This window comes from Colletes latitarsis, chromosome 14 (genome assembly GCF_051014445.1).
Source record: "Colletes latitarsis isolate SP2378_abdomen chromosome 14, iyColLati1, whole genome shotgun sequence".
In the NCBI taxonomy this organism is placed as follows: Eukaryota; Metazoa; Arthropoda; class Insecta; order Hymenoptera; family Colletidae; genus Colletes; species Colletes latitarsis.
In genome coordinates this window covers 22,759,656-22,781,232 of record NC_135147.1, presented here as the reverse complement: position 1 = coordinate 22,781,232, position 21,577 = coordinate 22,759,656, and the positions used below count along the sequence as shown (strand labels likewise).

The following is a 21,577-nucleotide window of genomic DNA, read 5'->3' as shown; positions in this document are numbered from 1 at the left end:
ACAGAGTGCAAAGGGCTAAAAAATTGAACAGACTTTGTCCCTCGCGGTGTCCACCTTGCAAGGATTAATAGAGAACGAAGTATTCCATTTTGTAGAAGAGAAAGAAAGGTATCAAGAATCCGCGATCGCGCAATAACCGTTCATCAATGTCGGGAACACGGCTCGTCTGGTGTTCTTGACTTTGGGGCGCGGATCAAAAACCTCGACTGTAAATGTCGGCTCCGTGGCATTGTGCGGCAAAACGCCGAAGCGGGAAACGTCGTCGTCGACGATGCAGCCGACGATCGATCGGGGTGCACCGTGTTCCGCGTGCAACGAGGATAAAGCGCTCGACTGGGTCCCAGGATGAACGAGGACGCGGGGGCGCGAATGCAACGGTGGTTCGAGGGTCGTGGATGGAGGACGAGGAGGGTGGACGTGTACAGGGGACGAAGAGAGAACGAACCGAATAGGATTTCGCTCGTAAATTTCGGGTGCTGGGTTCACGGGCTGGCGAAGGTCAAGTGCTTGGCCCCGACTGCAACCACTGTGGCTCCGCAGATCGTCGTTCGCGGTCCGTGCACCGGGAAACGACGCGTTTTTCGCGTAATTTCCTAAGTGCTTCCGCCAGATTATCCGCGAAACAACTTTTCCTGGGGAGGCTCTAAGGTCGCGGTCTCGTCGTTTCGCGAAAATTCCGAACGGGGTTGGTTACTGCTGATCGTAAAGAAAATCTGACGGGAATGTCTCGCGCCCCGCGTTAACCTTGACTGTAAAAGCGGAGTATATTGAACTCGGTTTGTTCAGGATTGGTCAAACGACGGGGTTTATGACGCGGTCGTGACTCCCTAGCCATTTTTAAGATTAACATTTTACGGTCGGCCCACGGGGGGTGTTTTTTCTTTTTAGTGGGTCACAATTAATCGTGCGGTAATACGTTTTGTTCGAGATACTAAAAACTGTGGGTAGCTTTTTACGGTAGAAGCAGATATTAGTTATTCCGATATTGTAGGCAGCTTATATCGTAGTAAATCACCTTCTATTTAAGCTTTCGATAGCGAAGACAGGTTTATTAGGATGGATTATTCCAATATCTAATATAATGTTTGCAAAATAGTCTACGGTGTACACTACGACAATAATTCTTTCATCGAGACTAAAATATGAACCTGAAACCGAAATCTTAAAACCTTCGACTATCGTATATGTCGTTATACGTTCCAGTTTTTAATTAATACGTCGTTTCCGTGTTACAATGCCCTCTCCATTCTAGGAGCTAATTAATCTCTGTAATGGAGTGTCACTCTTCCTCGTCAAAGCACACTAGGGACACGGTTGCCTTGTAGCCGAGTAAAAAAGTCACTTTTACTTTTGTCGCAATAAAATACTATGACCCAGAAAATACTGTCCATTTGAAACCTTTAACTTAGGGGAGACCTGCTCGAAGTGGTATGCCGCGAAGAACCCTCATTTACGAAGAAATTCCACACCGCCACTATAACATTGATTGCTTCTGTCAATCCACGATTAACTTCGGTAATAATGGAACGTAAATACTTTCGAGGTGTTCGAAACTATGTAAAACAAGGTAAACTTCATATATTTTTACTTTGTTTACTAGTCTTCAATAGGTAATTGTTTGCTGTCGATGGGTCCATGTAAACTTCAAGTGACCCACGATGAATTTTGACCAATACACGTTAGTTTCGAGCGACCCTTATGTAATGGGGGCAAACAAATAGCTTTTTAGCTGGTCCTGATAGGCAGTTGCTTGAAATACAAGCGCCCCTAAATCTAATTTGAGGGTCATTGCCTTTTGGGATTTCGTCTCACGCGCGTGGAGAAGCAGTATGGCCATACCGTTTGAGAAATGACCAATTTCGTGGGGATATCCAGGTTAACGTCCATTTGTCATGGTTATCAACGGACTATTTAGGCAGCAGCGTTATGGCAACGGAACCTACCCCTTGTCAGCGCACTCCACGAGGGAAGACACTGAATAATTTCACGAGAGGTCGTTTACCTCGGTGGAGGGCACCCCTGAACGTGGACGTTGACACTCGTGTATCTCGAGATTCGAGGGACAACGAAAAGTAACGTTTATTGCAAAGATACGAGCAATACATCGATTAAAAAGGGGGAACGTCTATTTCTGGTTTTTTATGAAGAGTTTTGATGTAAATATACGAGGGGTTCGAGTTATATTCTTGTGTAGATACTCGAGGCCAAGAATCTAGGGACCCTTTTATAACTTTCGCGTATAATTTAAGTACGAACCCACTGTATACTGTATATTATTTCTGTAGGTGGCCTTAAGCATCGCAGATAAGATTTTCTTCTGATTACCTTATTTTTTTTTACAAAAGTAGCTATTATAGAATATAATAAGAAAATATATTCCGACTAAACAATAGTGGCTGAATTTGCAGACTCCATTCTTTATTAAACTTTCAATCAATTGAAATATGAATGTGAAAATGCAACGGTGAATTATAAAAACTCGTCGTCGACTACTAAATTTTCCAAAGATCAATACCGAACCTACATTTCTCAGAGCTCCATTGTTATAATGTTTTTCCAATGTAAGGCAGTTCCTAGCGATTCCAACACAAACATTCTCCTCGCGTACGTGGCCGAGCAAACACGTCCGTATACGGAGAAGTTGGGCATACGAGTTATCGTTATAAATCTCGACCTTTTTCATACCTCGACCATTGGTGTGATTTAAGAGGAGATTCCGCGGACTCTGGTAAACGTTCGAGGTAGGAAGTATGCGTGTGGAGGGAATAGCTATCAGCTGTCGACAAGATTTCAGCCACTTCCGAACTTCCGATCGACTCTACTGGCAAAACTTTACGTTTCGAAAGTTACTCGAGATCTTTGCAAGTAAAAATAGTTGTTGGAAAAAATTCGCGAAATTATTGAGCTTCGAACTTCCCAAGATTGAATCCACCTTCCTTCTTCTGGATACATTTCGAACCCCTTTACATTCGATACTGTCCGATAGCACCGCAAATCGTGTATGCTCGCGGCGAATCGCGAAAAATTTGCATACATATACGAAACCAAGGTTGTCATTTACCAACCGATATTAAGCGAATCCAAAAGATAAATTGTAACGTGCCCGGAACAACAGGATATTGCTTTTACAATTCCGCGCACAATTCGTGCTATAAAAACGATATTTACCCGTTTCGCCATGCTTTTTACCACCGCGTGGTCCTTGGAATTTTTGCAATAACGCGCGATCCATATTTTAGCTGTATCCGTTGCGTATTGTTCCAGCGCTTATCCATAGATCTGTTAAAACGTGCAACAAAAATATAAATTTTAGCAAGAAACTCGGAATTAAATTAAATCATCGATCAACATGGAGAAATTGCCCCCCGTCTTACAGTGTTATCGTTTTATTTTTAAACATATTTCGGTGTACAGTCAAGGGAACCACGATCACAGACGATATAGGCAACGTTCACACCGTATGCAAATGGAAAGAAATTATATTTTAGAATTTGTCATCGTACCGTTCAATTTTCTCTGAGGAATAAAATTCTCACTGGTTCGTAATTATTACGGAAGGACGTAAAATCGATAAATTTAGGGCTACGATTGCGTCCCGTCGTCATCCTTTTTTTCCTCGTCTTCGTCGGTATCGTTCTCGTCGACGGACAAATCCGAGCCATCCGAGCCCCTCTTCGTGGTCGTTTTCGCGTTATCCAAAGGGTTCGAACGTTCATTTTCATCGTCTCTGTTCGCATTCTCGGAATTGTCTTTGATATCTTCCTGGGTGTCGAACTCCTCGTAATCGTTGTCGTCCTCAACTATTTCCTCGCCGTCCGACCTGACGTTTCACATTCAAACGCATTCGCCATTCAGATAATTGTTTACCGCCTTGCATTATCTATCGCGAAAGTAGAACGACGATTGAATGCATTGTGCATCGTCTACGCCAATGGAACCAAACCGAGCTTTCGATCTACTTTGCGTTTGGATAATGCTAACAACTAATACGTTCTCGAATAATTCATGGAATCAATTCAAAATAATATTAAATTCTCAATGTGTGCAAACTATCCCAAAATAATATAAATATATTCGCGTTAAAATGGTTCTAACGAAGTGGTGGACCCAGAATCCTTCAAAGAGGCAAGTTTGAACGATTCTTAACTCGTCCACATTAAGAATTAGAATTCTTTTTTGCTGGAAATAAATGGATGATAAAATTCGTCGATTTTACACGCGGATTATGGGTTTTCTTGCTAAAATTTATGTATTATAATTACCCTCTGCGCCTCCTGCTACGTCTTCGAGACCTTCGACGCCTGCTGGAGCCGCTCCTCGATCTCCTACGCCTTTTGCGACTCCTTCTTCGCCTCCTGGCTTCCTGTACGCCGTAATCTCCGAACCTAATCGGCGTTTGACGTCGAGTTCTGTCCCTGTCCTGGGAGACCGCTCTGTCAGAGTTCCTGGCTTTGCTCATGTAATTCCCATCGTTCATAAGATCCGATGAGACGCGTAGAACTCTGTACGCGGCGTCCTTCGGGATCAAGTAACCAGACTCCACTCCGAAATCCAACGCTTTCTGGATGTACTGCTTAATCTTCTGCATACCTGTAAAACGAGTGAACGTAATTAAACGCGGCCATGCGAACTAAACAGCGCGTTCTTTGAGTTAAAAATAACAGAGATATCGATTTGTAAAAATGCTGTTTCCCTAAACCTGATTTCAAAGGCAATTTTTAGACTGGAATAATTAAGCTAAACACCTTGGAGGGGTGTCTAGTGCGGGACTACGAAGAGTTTGGTTCAATATGTTGTACAGAGCTCTAGTGGATGCAAATTCAATTGATCGCTGAAGGCTATTCGGGGCTCAACCCCGGCTGTTTAGCTACTCCTTTTTATCTCCCGTCTCGAATTTACAACCAGTATTTCTGAAACGCGGAGACCCTTGAAAATTCGGTAGAAGGTATAATAATTCGTCAACAAACTCCCGAGGGTTTTTCACGTGGGTCCAAATGGCGAATAAAAACTCGTACAAAGTACGAGGAAAATTTTAATAATTATAGAATTTGTCTCTTCGAACAGATGTTAATGTGAAAAAATGTTACTTCTTTCCCTCTTAGTATGGATTATAAGGCACTCTTGGGGGTTGCGCCCTGTACTTTGGAAAACACTGCCGTAGACCGAGCCATTAATTAACTCAAACATCATTTTATACTTACTCAAACACGACGACCAAAGAAACTTTTCTACAAGGGTTGCTAACAAATTTTCTCGTAAATATCGAACGAGTCATCTTCAGAACAATAAAATATTATTCCTGTACTAGAAGAGTTTGAAGGAACGCAGATTTTTAAAAATTTTAAGATTCATAAACTGTCGTTGAATAGTTCTGGTTATCCTCACTTTTGCTTTTACTGTGCACGCAGGACGGAGTCTGTTCTCTGGTGGTTTGTCGACGTTTCACGCGATGGATCTTGGAATTCTTTTTCACGTCTCGTCGTTTGTTGGCCATATTCCTGCCGGCGTCGGAATCTAGAGAATCCAAAACTTCTACGCGACGTTTCTGTCGATGGCAAAAGCGGCACTTCGTTTCGGCGACATTCGACGCCCCTTCGCCGTTCTCCCTGGAACCCAGGTAGAGAAACTTGTACACCAGCTCGGGGATGTTTGGTTTACGACGTCGGACCTCTGAAACGCAATAAATTTTGTATCAACGGTTGGCACGCCACTCGTTCCCCCTCACGCGCCTCCCCCAGAGAACTTCGTGATGACTTTCAATTCAAACTTTCCAACTTTCCGCGCCCTCCTCGCGGTATACGCGACCGACCAATTCGTTTTTCTCTTTACTCAGGTTTAAATAAAAACGTTAAAAGCCACGATACTTGGAAATCTTTTAAATTATGTTTTACAGAGGCTGAATCAATATCGAAGCTAATGAAATTCGTTGAAGAAAGATAACGTAATGTATAGTAGTTAACATGAATGGCGTAATAATAGTATTCGACGTCAGAGTTCGAAGAAACTAGCAAGAAGGTCAAGGAGTAACGTAAAGTGCTGCTACGTGGGTGTCCCTTGATAAATATAGATCGAAAAAGGACATCCAAGCATCGGATGGATAATTTTATCGAACAGCGTTTCGTCGACGCGCCCTTGGAACGTTTAGTTTGCAAAAATTACGATCCTGGTTGCAGAAGTAACTCGACGATTACAATAACGAAGCTGAACGTACTTCAGCGAAATGAAATTCGCCATTGTTCCATCGGGAAATAGTTAAGACCGTCTTTTTAATTACATCGCGCTGCTCCCAACGTTGGAATTTAATTAGTTTGGATGAGTTTTCGAGTATTCGAATTTGTCGTTTCATAACCCCTAGCTAGAAACCGGAAGGCTGTCGTCGTTTTTAGCAAATTGGAATTCGATATTATTCTTTTAAACCGAAGAATACGACGTTGTTTCAAAGTTTAAAAATTCTATATATATATACAAAATTTAACCAAGTTAAAAAGACTCGAAGTAGTGTCGTATTTTTCGATTCTGCTATTTTTTGGTAACGTCGAATGGAACATTAAATTTTTCTCAATTTCTTTTCAAGATGATGGACTCACTCATCTTGTGATGGCTTCGCGTACGAGGTTGTCTCTTTACAGGGGCCATTTTGTGCTTACTGTTGGATCCGTGATCTCTCTGGATCAGTCACCCGGTGGACGTCGATTCGGAGGGGCTGCGGCGGATGTCCGGGTTTTTTCTAAGTTTTTGATCGGTCGTAGCGCGAAATTTTGTCAGCGAATTTCCAGAACATTGATGAAAAAGAAGAGGAATAGGACCGGCGATGCCAATCCGTCGACGTCTCCCTTCTTTCTTCTGTTTTCTTCCATCGAAACAAGGAATCCTCGTTCGATATTTCTCGTAAAGTAGGCGTTGATTTCTGTTTCCAGGGGGAAAAAATTGAAGGTTGAGCGTTCCTTGCAAATAAAAATCGCCAAAAATTTCACGCGTACGAGTAAAAGAAAACTTTTTACGTAGCATTCGAGATGTCCATCCTCTTATCTCGAGATTTTTCTCCGTCCATCAACATGTCCCTTGGAGATCGATGGAGGCGACTTCCGGCTCATGAAACCACGTCGATCGGAGTCACGTGACCTATAGAAATTGATGAGATCATTCGCCACGATTCGGGAGTCGCCTGTATCGACCTATACCGTGTACAGAATGTTTGATAGCAACATGAAACTCGATATATTGCCGATATGAATCTCGCCGTACGATCTACTTACATGGTTGGGTGGACTTCGACATCGATTTTACATACACTCGGTCCGACTCTCTAAATTTTAGAGTAATAAAAGTCACTGACACACAACCGGTGCCTGGTATTTCAGCCGACTTTATTGCACAGCAAATTCAATTCTAAATTTCTCAAAACATACATAATGTAGATTCGTATAAAATAAAGAAAACAGATAGAAAAGCGTGCCGTTAATCTACGTTCTCGTTGACACCCTTGTCGCGATCGTCGTTCGGAGATTCCAATTTCTCATCGACTTCTCGCGCCGGATTTCCGGGTGTTTCATCTACGTCTTGCTGAAGATCCTCCTGACTGGACGCCGATTTTCGTCGTTCCGTCACCGTTCTCTCATTAGGTTCGTTATCGCTCGACTTGACGCTGCCCTCGTCGTCATCCGTTAAATCTCGACGATCCTGTCTGGCGCTATCCTCGTATTTATCCTTTACGTTTTTGTACGGGGACTTCGTGGCTCGACTCTTGCGACTCCCCCTTTTCTCGATCGTGTCGTTTTTGTGCTTGCTACGCGTCTCCTTTACAATCTTCCTGGCGTTCTCCCGTTTGTTCGTTGGGGCAACAAGCTTCTGAGACACCCTCGTATCTCTGAAACGCGCAATCACGAAAGGAAACTTTATTTAAATCGATTCGTGGTATTTAAGAGTTTCGGTTATTACTTTTTTCCAGCGACATTGTTTTTCTTAGCCCATGTTTGTTTCTTCTTTGGTCGACCTGCGGACGCGGCCATCTTTTTCGGATTCATGTATGTGAGCTTCAGATGAGTTCCTGGTTTCTTCGACGGGGAGGTTCTTCTTCGTTTGCGTGGGACCACCGATTCAGGTGACTCCTCCCGACGAGGCTTCTTCTTCCCGATCAAGGGTGGTGTTCCTCGACGACGCTCCCTCCGATTGACGAACGGAAGGTCCTCCTCGCCCTTTCGAGCCCTCCTCCGTTTCCTGCGCGACTCAGGGTCGCTTCTCCTCGATTCCACCAGCGTCGGGGACACACGAATTACCTGACCTTGCGGATCCGTCGGGATTAGGTAACCCGATTTCACGCCGAACGATAGCGCCTTGCGGATATACTTCTTGGCTTGTCGTTTGCCTGCGGGGGGACGTTGATTTTAATCAAAGGTTTTGGGTTAGTATCCTCGGGATTTACGGATTTATCTCAGATTTCTCTTAAAGGTACCCTTCCGTGTCAGTAACAGGGCACAGTGTGTGTTATATGCGAGTACAATCGTGTTTTAGTTCTATGCAACAATTCCTTGGAACAAGAAACTCGAATAATGGATTTACGTGGTCATTTAATGGTCAACGATGGTCAACACCAAGGTATTAGTGGTATAACGAAGTAGTCAACTGTGTCTCGCGAGCCACCTCTGGCCATTAGTGGTTTTTGACCACTACTGGCCATTGTTGACCACTGCAGACCACTGGTAAGGGCTATTATACATGGAACTCTGAACGTATTAAGTGCATTAAGAACTCTGCGTACGTCTGAACGTTTCAATAAATTTGGGGATGAGGGTACATATGAATTTTTACCTTCCTCGATGCCCGCCCTGATGTAATTGTTGATGATCTGCACGAGAGATTTTTTTTTTAGGAGCGATCTGGTGTTATCAATCGAGCTGCCCAACGTAATCGGTTCCACGGAGATATTTGATACGCTACTGTTCTCAGAGCCCGTGGCCCTCGAGCTATTTGTAGCGTCCATCACCCTGGACAGGTTCTCCATAGACGTTGCTACGGATTTTGTGTACTCGGACTCCCCGATGGATTCCGTGCTCTCACGAAGGGACGAAGTATCGTACGAGGGCTCTCGACGATTTTGATATTTCCGCATTTTTCCGCGGTATCGATCCCTGTCTCTAGAAATTCTATTCCGTCCGCGATCTGAAACAACATTCCACGCTTACGAGTCCACCCTCTAGCTCCAGGATCTTTTTAAAAATCAAAATCACGTTCTCTATATTATTGAATAAAATACAATCGAGAAATTTCATGATATAATTATTTGTTTCGTTGAAAATGTGATGCACTTTTTAAACGATAGAGAGTGGTAAACTATGCAAGTGTTATTCAGTGTTTGTGATATATTTATATTTAGCTTTACCAACGAAAGTTCTGAAACAACTGTACTCATGGAACTTTCACAAGACTTCTAAAATGCTTGTTCCGCGAGAAAAAGTTTGTAAAATAATTCTTAAAGCGATGATTTTAAAGAAAGATTACGAGCTCGAATAAAATAAAACGAGAGGTTAACCATTCTATAATATTTGTCATTCCAAATAGGAATCTAATATCGATACAGTCGTGTTTGATATAATTCAAATCGAATCGAGATTCATCGAAATGGCGCTTTCGTAGCCAGGTATCAAGTAACGTTAACGCAGCGGAAAATGATTTCCATGAGAACAGAAATCGTATTAAATATCAGTACGAGCGGGCAGAAATTTAATAAAGCCAATTTCTCTGTTAACAATTGCTCCATTGTAAGCTCGCGAAAGAAGTATCTATCTCTAGTCGGTTTCTTTGTGTTCCGCGACGCTTTCACGGAGGAAACTCAATTTTCTTTTCTTCTTAAACGCGGCACATAAAACATTTCGGCCATGAAAGAAACATTAACCACTCGGATGATTAAAATTCCCTCGACAATTAGCTTCTGCGCGACGAAGGCGAGAAACTTTCGACGTTAAGAAGAAAATCAATGCGTTCACCGAGTCCTTTCACGACGGTGCTCGTCTCACCCCATCGAAAGCAACCCCATTAGAGTTCGAACGAAGCTAATTGTTTTTGCATTTCCCGAACGGAAATCGACTGTCCGTCGGTTCTTTGAAATTATTTCGAGAGTCACGGATAAAATGCAGTACCTTGGTTATGTTTATCGGCGTTCAACAGTCTGTAGACCAATTCTGGCACGTCAAAAGACTGCCGGGTCTGCGTTCGACATGGAAGCTCTGGCTGTTTACGATGTTGTCGATAGGAATAACGTGGTTCTGTTGTACGTTCCTTCTCGAACGAGCCTCTCGTCTTCCTCCTCGGTGGCGCCATTATTCGGTAATGGTATTTCTTTTCCTTTCCCGTGGAGAGATCTGTTCCGGAAACAGCGGAATCGCAGTCGGCGTCGGAAAACGGAAAACGTCCGATTTTCTCGGTGCCCTGTCATTAATAACACCGTCGACGCTTTTCGGATTTTATACGATCAATCAAACAATGAATGCTTCCTTCATTATTGTTTAAAATATTTTTATTTTAGAAATTATGAAATTGTAATCTCACATTCCATCGCGATCGTTGTAAATATTTTGTGAAACGTCCTATATCGTATTTCGCGACTGTAAAATTGGAGGTGTTTGTTATCACGATTCTGGGTATTTTGTTATTCAGTTTGGTAATTTTTAAAATGGTCGAAATTGAATTTTGAAATTTTTAAGGTTGATTTTGCACTTGGGTCTCCCGATTTCAGGTATCAGATTTCGTATTTAATCTCACAGCTAGATCAGGGAATGCAAGCTTGTAGGTTTATTAGTTCCACAACTTTTGGTATCGATATTAGGTTTCGCAAATTCCCATAATCGTGTTAGATTTCCACAACACTCCATCATTGTGTTTCGTAACTCTGGTATCGCCGGTGTCCGATTCCGGTGTCGAGTTTCGCAATTTCAGGCTCGTTTGGTGTCGAGTTCCACGACCCTGAGGAAGTTTTCAGGGTTTTCTGTATCGGGTACCATAAATTCGGGCCATTGCTCTCGGACCTTGCAACTTTCGTGTCGTCGATATCGTGTTTCACAAACTTGGACTCATTAGTATTGTATGTCGGAACTCTCGGGTCGTTCCTATCGAGTTCCGTGATCCAAGTATCCTAATTTATAGTTTCCATAATTCTCTATACATAAATTGAACTTTCTTTATACATAAATTGAACTTTCGAATAAATAATTCGAAAGTAATCTTCTTCAATGTAAGTCGTCACTGATGATTTATTTATAGAGATATAAAATAGCACGAATATTTCAATTTCTATGAAATAAAAAGTATTGACTGCTTCAGTCTCGGAAAGTCCAAAATGGCGGTCAACGCGCCATCGAGGATCGTTTTCATAAAACTCCCCCGTCCGCGGAAACGCCAAGTTGTTGGAACTTTTTCGACGAATTCGAACTTAACAGGTGTCGCGGAAGTTTCCCGGATGGCGGCTTTTTGCCGTGCACACCGCAGACGACGATTTATCGTAGTTTGATCGTTGTTGGAGGAGTTGGCCAACTGCTCGACCTCGAGAGATCACCGCTCGTTCGCCTTTTTCGGACGGTCTCTGTATCGATTACCAACCCCCACGTTGTCGTTTTGCGGACGGGAAACTTTCGAGCGTCGTCCTTGACTTTGCGGAAGCCACCCTCCTCCCCCGCGGATTCGGTGTTCTTTTCGCTCGGCTAGCCATGGAGGAGAACCGCGGCACCGTGAATGGCCAGCTTCTGGGATTATCGCGGATTTCCGGTTCGGAGCCACTCCGGAGCACCGTCGTTCGATAAAACTTAGCCCCTGGAGGACCGTGCATCCTTTAATTCTCTGCTGGGAAATTCAAAACTCCCTCTTTTTCTCACCCACGCATCAGTTGCTTTGCAATTTCAATTCGTTGATTACATTTTGGAAAATTTTTCATGGTCCATTCGAGGGCAGAAACGAGTACTAAGAATATTTATTTAAAAAGCCGTTAGCCCAAAATGTATGGTGTTAGTTTCACGAATTATCAAATAAAACTTCAACTCTATATTCTCGAACGAAATGACTTCAAGCTTTAATATTTATTTATAATATCGACACGAAATTCTTGACAGCTTTTAGATAGATCTCTACTACTCATCGTCCAAAATTCATGGAGAGAACTTCGCGAATTTTCAAATAAAATTTTAAGGACACTTTTCCCCGAATGATCCTCGAATGACACCGATAATTTTAGCGTTAAAATTTTCGTGACCCTCGCTACCCTTTCCGACAGAGATTGGACGTTTCTGGATATTTGAGGAAACATTTCTGTGGGCGTGTAAATCCGTTGACCAAGATTCGGTGGACAGAAAGGACCTGGGGTCCGTAATCCGCCGCAAACGTCCCGAATTTAAGCAGCGTCGGCGAAGGGGACGTGGCAACCTTGAATCCACTTTCTTTTATATCCGCCATTCCGAAGCTGAACGATTCGGTGAGCGGCCATTCGTGAGGTAACGCGCGTTTCGAAGGACAGGTGGCAATACAGACGGGAGAAGTATCCCGTGATCGCGAACGAACGCAATGTCCCGTGGTAATGTCTTCCCTCCACTCTTGGAATCGTAAACTCGGGGTCCTGCAGGTGAAGAACGACAAACTAAGGGGGTGCCTTCAAGCGTACGAATCCCCGTGGGACGCTTTACTTTCAACGCCAAAGGCACTAAACGCCGGCCACGTTTCTTTCTTAAGGTCGTTGCTTGCGTCTGGGAAGTTACAGAAATGGGTCAAGCATCGAGGATTCCTCCAATCACCGATTCCTTTGCTCTGACAATAACCCTTATATTAATTATCGAAAATAATATTACCCTTCGCCTTGGTGACACCCACCATTTTTTTCCCCGTTTTTATCCACACTTGAAAATTGATAAGGAACGTCAGAATCCTCTTGGACTATTTTAGTCCCAATTCTAGCAAATTTTAAATTTCAAGATGAACGATTTTTAATTGTCTAAGCCCCATCTTTTCCCATATTAGACAAGGATCGTGAATTGGTACAATTTTTAATTGGAACAATTAAAACAATTAAAAATTGTATAGGTTCAGTTTGTTTACCAAACGCTGGAAGGGAGATACCGATTGGAACCGAATGATTAAAAGTTTGAAAATCCGAGCACACCCCCGGTAACGTAATTGTCTCTATTTGATAGAGAATATTTCAAACACCCCGACGCCGCCGCGGAATACCAAAATAAATCGATAACGAATTTTTATTCGACGGCGCTCCGGGATCTGCGTCGAACCACGCACAATTTGAATTACAAAATCCTCGTCCTGGACGTGCAAGGGTGAGTCTCGTGACGGTTAATTCACGACCGGGGCGCAAACCCTATCAAGTCCACGCTGATTTATTGCACACTTGTGGCGCGAACTTTGCCTCGAGATTCAAGGACAGTCGCGATACATGGACGGGGGAGTCAAGTTCAATTACTCTTCAATCTACCTGAATGGCCGTCGAGGAGAAAACTGGCTACCACCGATAGCTTTATTGCCCCTGGAAAATCTAAGCGGAGATTCCTTCAGAATAATTCACGGTGCTTAAGAAATACTCGTCGATACTTCAGAAGGATCTGCCTATTAAAATTATTAAATAAATATTCCCTACGTGCTTTGTGAAAATGTCCACGTCTCAATCTACAAATAAAATGGAACCTACTCTGGTAATTAAATATTTTTATGCATATTGTTCGAAAATAAAATTTGTAAGAATCATCGAACTTCGCGATTTTTTATTAAGCCATGAGATATATATATCTAGCTGCATACGTGGATTTTGTTAAAAAAAATAATAGAATATTATCCTTGGTGGAAACTTACAGTTGAAGATAAGAATGTATTTTAAATCTCGAGAGTTTTATTATATTTCAATTCAAGCCTGAAGCAGAGTGAACGTGACCAAACACCCTTCAGTCTATTAGCTGCGAACTATTATAATCGAGCTTTAACTTTCGGTGGTAATGCTAGTGAAAGATACACTAAACAGTGCAACTGAGAAATTGAACAACTTCGTCAGATAATTTGGAGCAGCTGCGTAGTTACGCTTACAGACTCTCATTGTTAAGCTTCCAGGGTCCTCGGGGCACATTTTCCGCTCGCCTAATCGACTCCATCTTTTACATACACTACCTTTTTTCACGAACCATTATAAAGAATTCTGTCAACAGAAAACGAGGGCTATTTCTATTTTTGGTCTCGAGAATTTGGAAAACTATTACAAGGGGTGTTGTACTATTATTTGTTAACGACAGTTGGGAATTGAAAAGAGAATAGAAAACAGAGGTCGTGGACTCAATTTCCTTGAGTCGCGTAATAAAGCACGGTTCCCATCGTGCACGAAGACCCGTTAGGCAGCGGAGAAGCAAACGTAATGACAGGAGCGCGACGCGAGAACGTCGTTAAACAACGATCGCAATTACAGCCTCCCATTTAATTACGCGAAGGATGTTTGTAAGTGTTACGGACCCGCAACGGTTTACCTCGTTACCGTAGTTCAGAATGGGATTGTAAGTCGACGCCTAAATTACAGCGTGACGACTGCAGATCGGTAAGTGGGCGGTTCTTAATTAACTCGTTGTTTCGATAGCTGATGAACCCTGTGTGGGTTTGCAAATGCTGGTTCCGAACGGATTTCCATCGGAATCGAGTAAATTCTTACTCGATTTTCATTGAAATTTTTTTACATTTTTATATCGATGCTCCTGGTGTATTATTACGAATTTTTGTCTTTTATTTTTGTATTACGGAGCACTTTTTATCTTCGTTTATAACATACTACTCGAAGATATCAACAAGAAAGGAAACCCTTCCGATTTTTATATATTTTTATTCCATAGATCGTTCCTTTATTTATAAAGATAAAACATTCTTTGTTTTAATATACCATCCTTCGTTGTTTAAATTATCTTGAAATATATTATAAGACCGAGTCACGTATTTCCTTTAGTCTGTGATTTTTAAAAACAGTTCAATGCCCGCGTACCATATTCGTAACCATTATTACATTTTCGATACACGGATCATTGTTGAATTTTCTACTTCAAATATATACTCCCGAAGCATTATAAATACACTTTTATCCCGTAGTTCAAACATTGATCCGCGAAAAAGGAGAACAGAGACTGTCGTTGCGTCTTCGAGGTCTCCGGATTCTAGTGAAACAGTTAGAAATGGAAATTAAGAAACAGCTCTCTCCATCAAACGGGAATAGTTCAATTAAAATTGGACGGTCCATGCGTTTTTATCAATTCAGACCGTTCGAAGTAGTGTGTCGTCGTCGAAGCGAGACTTTTTATTTCGAGTCTCCATTGTCATTCGATTGCAAGCTCGGTGATCAGTGTTGGCGACACCATTTATATTCGACTTTTATAAACGTCTGAGCGGAACGAGAGACACGAGAAAATTTGTATATTTTCCACTCTTCGTTTAGTATTAATCGAGTCCCTTCTGTGGAGAATAAATCGACCAGTAAAAATATTGTAAAACGTTTTGAAATGAAAGTTTGCTTTAGAAAGATGACTTTTCTAATAATTAGTGGTCTTCTAAAAACATTCGAATTTTGATTTTCACTTCTGCAATTTAAGTTAGACGTAAGTATATTATATAACGAAATATTTCACAACGAATAGAAAACTGTCACGAATGTATTGCCACGTTTCGATCTCATTAATAATTATTAAAAACATCTTTGTACGAGACGAAAAATATTTCTTCAAAGTCCACCGAAGTTCCCTTGTTAACACGAAATTACGACCACCGCAATGTTGCGTTAACAAATCCAAATGATTCATTTCGGAGAAGTAATCGAAAAGCAAAGCGGAACAAATACCGTTATTATTTATTAAATAATCCGTATTGCTCGAAGTCGCGCCTTTCCCTGCATCGAGTTTTCAATAACAGAAATACGCGTAAAACGTTTTGCACAGCCAATTTCACGGTTATCAAACGCATTATACGTCCACCTAAATCCACACGATTCTTGCAACAACAAAAAGACCGCGTTTCCAAACGTGATAAAGCATCCCAAAAACCAAGTATAGTGTTAATTGTATCTCATTAAAACTTCGCCTTAGGAATTCCTCCGTTATCCCGTCAGCGACGTACGTTGGGAATTCCCAGCTTTAAGAAAAACTTCATTTGCATACCAGTGGCGTAGCCACGTCGCCCTGCCGCCAGTATTTCGTCTTTGAATGAATCCTCCGTCACACTTCCGGGTTGCTCGTGCCGCAGGAAACGGGAAACAGGAAGGAAATGGTATATTTACTACCTGCCACGCCCTTTTTTGCGGCGCGCAAAAGCCTGACGCCTCGAGGTGGTTCCTGCAACGAAGAACAATAGTTTCAGTGACACGTCTTAAACGACGGACTAATCTTTGTAAAGAATATTTTCCTACTTCCAGTTATTTATACTGTATAAAATAGGTCCAGGTTTAACGAGGAAATCAATTCGTCTACACCGTATTATACTCTATATCCTCTAATTATATCGATGCTTATGCAGTTCCCAATTTTGTCAATTCAGTATCAATAATAAACGAATAAGCAACGTTCCTTTTTCCGGTATCCTTTTAGATAATGCGTCCTCTTACCTAACAGTGATACAAATTTTATTAGGTTTCTCGTTAATATAAATAGAAAGTAAACCTTTCAATCTCGCTAATTGATTCAATCTCGGTGCAGCTTCTACTATTTCTATAATTTCTAATAAACGACGCATGGAGGACGTTTCCGCCTGCCTTGAGGATCCTTTCCGGAATCCGCGATAAAAGCAGGCACGGTCTCTAGAACGTGACGTTCGTCAGCTCCTGTTCAAGGACTCCGTCTCTTTGAAGCGACGTTTATTTCGCAACTTTTCTTCCCTGCGACTGTGTGTTACTCTTTCTTTGACACTGAGCTGTAGTATTCGTTGCATCGAGACACGATTAAATTTTTCATTTGCGTTTTTTGTTCGAATGCATTCCATTCCACTGTGACGTGTTCGCGTCGAAGGTCTTCCCTCTCGATTTAAACAAACGCCGTCTGATACGTCCTTGATCGGGCCAAAAGATTTTCAAAATTCCCTCGAAGTCTCCTGAAAATTAATCTTCGTCAATATATGTTCACAGAATCGTTATAAAATAGAAACACTGCGTTGACCTTAAGTATTTCGTTAGGAATCGCGTGGACATATTATATTAACAGAGTGGTGTCCTAAATTGACTAGAAATTACTAAAATATAAAAACCTTGACTCGAAACAGGGGTCAAATAATGATTAAAAATTTTTTGGAGGACTCAGAATGGAAAGTAAACGCCTTCTTGCTAGCTTTGAAGTTATCAGTTGTTTGATTGATCGTTTCGAGATCATGATGTCTTGCACCCGAGTCGTTGAACTCGTTCCAATAACACCCACGACGCTTTGATGTTGAAAATACACCGGTGCCATCGAAAGAGGAACATCAATGACCTTTAAGCGACCTTGAAACCAACATCAAACGTAAAGTCCGTTTCCATCGCGGATCAACGTTTCCCTTTGACATTTTTTCCGGCCTTCGATCCTGGCAAACACGTTTCACGTCGTTACGTTTCTCCATGACTTGATCTATATGTATATCGAGCCTAAAAATACGATCCAGCAGAAGTCTCGATACGCATCGACTAATCGAGCATCGATTTCTCGTGTGGAGGGGGACGCCAAGGCGTCGAATTTTAATTATCTTCGCGTTCGTGGCAATTAGTAGGGGACGATCAAGGAGAATCGTAATCATTCGCGTTCCATTATTTACTTTAATTAACAAAGGAAAAAGAACCGGGGTGGAATGCGAAGGCTGAGGGAGGCGTTAAAGGCTGTCGTTATCGTTTTTATCGTATTCGAGGGTAGTTTAGACGCGCGATTGCAAAGCAATGCGACACCTTGGTAGGCCAGTGTTCGCCAAAATGGAGGCCACGATTCCAAAATAGCCTTTAATTAAATACTACCTCTCCAAGGATGGTTCTTTGAAGCTTCAGAATAGAGCAAATAAGTTGCATCGATGTTATTCAATTTTGAGAAATATAAAATCGTAGTGGGGATAGAATTTCTTTCTTAATTCATATTTCACGGCAATAGTAACGTATGACGAATTAAAATAGAAATTCAGTCGTCTGTTAAATTGAATAGTGGCCACATTAATTACTATTCTGAACTAGCTGTCTTTCCAGTGTCATCTTTCTTTCCCAGGGTTTTAAATTCCACTTGGGCCCTGTTGAGAGGGTACAACGCACCAGTGAATATTCCTGGCATACGCGATGACAACCGTTTTATAACGGTTGACGAAACCTACGGTAATTTCCTTGCCGCTTTGCCTAGCAGCGATCCCGCGTCCGTTATTAGCAATATAGGTCAGTGCTCGTTATCGACACGACCGTTCAAACTGGCTCATCTATCTAGGATAGTATGCATGCAAATAGTCCAACGTCCGACGCACTGTTTCGTACGAGTGTGTTTGACGAGACGGCTCCCCGCGGACAAGAATCTGGCAGATCCACGTGGAAAACGTCCTCGGAACGGCGAATCCAGTTCCCTGGGATCTCCTGCTGAAATTAACACCTCCAAGACTCCGTAACCTAAGCCACTTCTTTGCTTGGACAATCTACGATACAGAGATTCGACGCCATCTTATTCGAATTAATAATTACTACGACTAGAAATTTATTTAAGACGTTAAGATACACTGTCATTCCAGCCATCACGGTTATTCAAGTCTCAATTTCGTTCATCAAATCTGAAAAGAAAGAATCGTTAGCGTAATAATAATCGATCGTTCTTCTGCAATGGAAATAGATCAAGACGGGTAACATTTACGAATTTTAATCAAAAGTTAATGAGTCTTCTCGGACCGAAATTTATATAAAAATAGTACGTTTCGGTATTGATCTCACGACCCAAGAAGTCTACATTTATCTCATTCTATTTCTTAGAAATAATGTTTATTCGTCGTTTTGATTCAGCGTTGTTAAATTTGATATTAAATCGGAAAGTGGTCTCAGGAATCGGTCTGGGTTGGAAATAAAAATTGTTACAAATTTGTTGCTTCCGGAGAGACCCTCTCTCATGCAGATTGTTCGAAGGATCGACATTTTCGATGAAGGCGCGAATATTTTTGAAATATCCGAACGGCGTTCGACGGAAACGACGCTCGCGAGCTTTGAAGTATCGTTATTCCGGGACCGTATTTTTCGAAGACACAGTTTTCCCGGACGTGGAGGGTCGATTAACGATATATAAAAGATTAGTTATCGTGAGATCGGACCTTCTGTTCCAGCCAGTCCCCAGAGGCGACTCTGGCTCGTAAACGTCGCCTTGAAAGACTTGTAACTGCCATAAACCCGAGGAACGTGTGAACGCGGAAACGCTGCAGAGTACTCTAGAGATCTGAACATTCTCTCGAAATCAATGCACGAAAGTTTAAAATGTCTGCTCGTCGATAATGCAAATAAAATATTTTATGACTGGCCTAGGCTGACTGTAAACGTCTGATCCAGTACGATCAGTATCTCCTACACGAGACTCTTTTCTCTCCTTAGAATACAATTTTCAATTACAAAAGTTAGTCAATCTTCTCGTTACCTCCTAAAAGTAGATTCGACGAATGAAGCTGGTGACAGATAAATTTTTGTAACTTTTTCATTTTGAAAGATCTTTCAATTTGGACGCGCCGAGATATCAAATGGGAGATCATTTCGATGCTCGACACGTGTAAGAAGAATATCTCGTGGTTCTTTACATTCAATCCGGATCTACTGCTGTGTTTCTTTACTTCTTACTATCTTCTCAATTTCTTCGTATTTATCTCCAGATTCAGCGGCAAGTTTCAAGGGCAATTTCGTGACGAGCTTAAGCGCGTCTACGCTGTGTTCTACATTCACAGTAAACAGGTAATCCCTCAATCGACTCATTTGAAATTTCTAGTCCGAAGGACGTGGAACAAGAAAACAAGAACACCTGGAAATTCCTTCCACTCGGTTACAGGAGCAAACGTAAAATATTAGATGCGTCGTTTATGGATTTATCGGAGAACGTGTTCGCGTATCAAAATAAATTTGTAATTTTACTACGGTTTATAGTAAAGGGATGCCTTATTAATACATTCCAGGGACCTGAATCTATTCTTTCGATGTAAAATCGATATTCGTCGTACACCAACTGTTCTGCACGTGTCGTCGATAAAATTCAGGATGATGACGCGATTGCCCGAATTAGATTCAACAGTCGTGTGTGTGTGGTCGGTTTCTTCGATATTACTTGGCAATGCTCTTCCAATAATTAGTCAGGCTGCAGGGAAATCTAAAATCTGGCGTAAACCGTAATCGATCTACGCTACCATTCGTTACCACGAATTGATCGTACACTGCAATATGATCGTTCTGAAATATAGTTTTTAAGGGTTGGAATGCATGCACAAATATTTTACACAAAATTTAAAAATGTTCATGTCATAGTAAAATACTCCAAATAGTCAATATAAAATTAGTAGTAAAGAATACTCTTAATTTAAAGACAGATACCAAAATATTGATTTACAGGTTCTAATTTTCTATGCAAAGGAATATGAATATTTAATCAAAAGGTCATGCGTCTTATTAGTTGCCACGTGATTCCCACACTCGTCACGTGTCGACGCCACACGGTCCACTATTAACACATTGATCCTCCTGTTTAATTGATTATTTTATACGAATTTTAGTCCCTGTATTTTTTATTCATAGCTTGAACCTGTCACTTTGACACTTCACCATATTTTATCGTACATAAATATTGGCTACGAAGAATTGTTTGAAAATTATTTTGCTTCCTCCTTTTAATTAGTCGAGTTGCATCGATTCACCTGCAATAACTCGATAAGCGTTTAAAGGGCCCCTGAATCGTACATCCAACGTTCAAAGTAAACGCAGTTAGACATCCCGAAGAACAAATAACACGAAGTCTAACTAGTATCGCCACGGTTTGGCAAGTTACACATCGTAAGTTATCCACGAAACGGGAACACCGGAATATTGTCGACAGTAGCAACTCGATTAAACGCAGCAGTGCATAAAGTTAATTCGAAACTCCGTCGAGTAGCAAGTTCGTCAAAGTAACATGCTCCATCCGGGAGGGTCAAAGGGCACTCATCTTCAAAGACCCCTGTTGGTAAACAGTCCTCTGAATTACCACTCGTCGCTACAGGCTTGTCGAGACTCGGCCGGATCCTGTCCGACTAGTCGTTTACCTGTACTACTAACACAGACGAGGTACAACGAGTAGACCTTTCGCCAAATGTATTTTTTCGGCCCATTTTTCTGGGGTTCCAGAGCCCCATTGCCATTTTCGTGTCACTTACAACATTTCACTTATAACATTACACAAATGAACGCCAGAGGAAGTGAGACAGAAAGTGAAATTACAGAAACATTCCTGGCCATACGTTATACTTTCGATTAGGAATTTTTTTCTCGAAACTGCGTAGGATTTCGAAGGTATGTCTATTGACCAAAACTGATTGTAATTGCCCACTGTAACTAAATATAATTTTTTCAGAACGATTTGAAACTTCTCGTTTTCGT

At 41.7% G+C, this 21,577-nt stretch overlaps 2 protein-coding genes across 2 annotated transcripts; both read right to left on the bottom strand.

Annotated features, from left to right (window-relative positions):
- Positions 1–3,582: 3,582 nt before the first annotated feature.
- On the bottom strand, positions 3,583–6,636 carry LOC143349668 (uncharacterized). Its single transcript, XM_076781076.1, has 4 exons — positions 6,588–6,636; positions 5,382–5,670; positions 4,263–4,592; positions 3,583–3,820 (listed from the first exon to the last, which is right to left on the bottom strand). Exons 1-4 carry the CDS (start codon positions 6,634–6,636, stop codon positions 3,583–3,585), a joined length of 906 nt encoding a protein of 301 aa, XP_076637191.1.
- Positions 6,637–7,458: 822 nt separating this feature from the next.
- LOC143350174 (uncharacterized) lies at positions 7,459–10,317 on the bottom strand. Its single transcript, XM_076782088.1, is given in 4 exon segments — positions 7,459–7,867; positions 7,939–8,365; positions 8,809–9,128; positions 10,085–10,317. Coding segments are annotated over 4 exon segments (1,389 nt in total).
- Positions 10,318–21,577: the final 11,260 nt, after the last annotated feature.

What these genes read in the sequence shown, in the direction of transcription:
- LOC143349668 (XM_076781076.1), bottom strand. Translation starts at nt 6,636, where the DNA reads ATGGCCCCTGTAAAGAGACAACCTCGTACGCGAAGCCATCACAAGATG. An exon ending in CACAGTAAAAGCAAAAGTGA is followed by an intron (nt 4,593 to 5,381) that starts GGATAACCAGAA and finishes CACTCGTTTTAC; the next exon opens with AGGTATGCAGAAGATTAAGC. An exon ending in CGTAGCAGGAGGCGCAGAGG is followed by an intron (nt 3,821 to 4,262) that starts GTAATTATAATA and finishes GTGAAACGTCAG; the next exon opens with GTCGGACGGCGAGGAAATAG.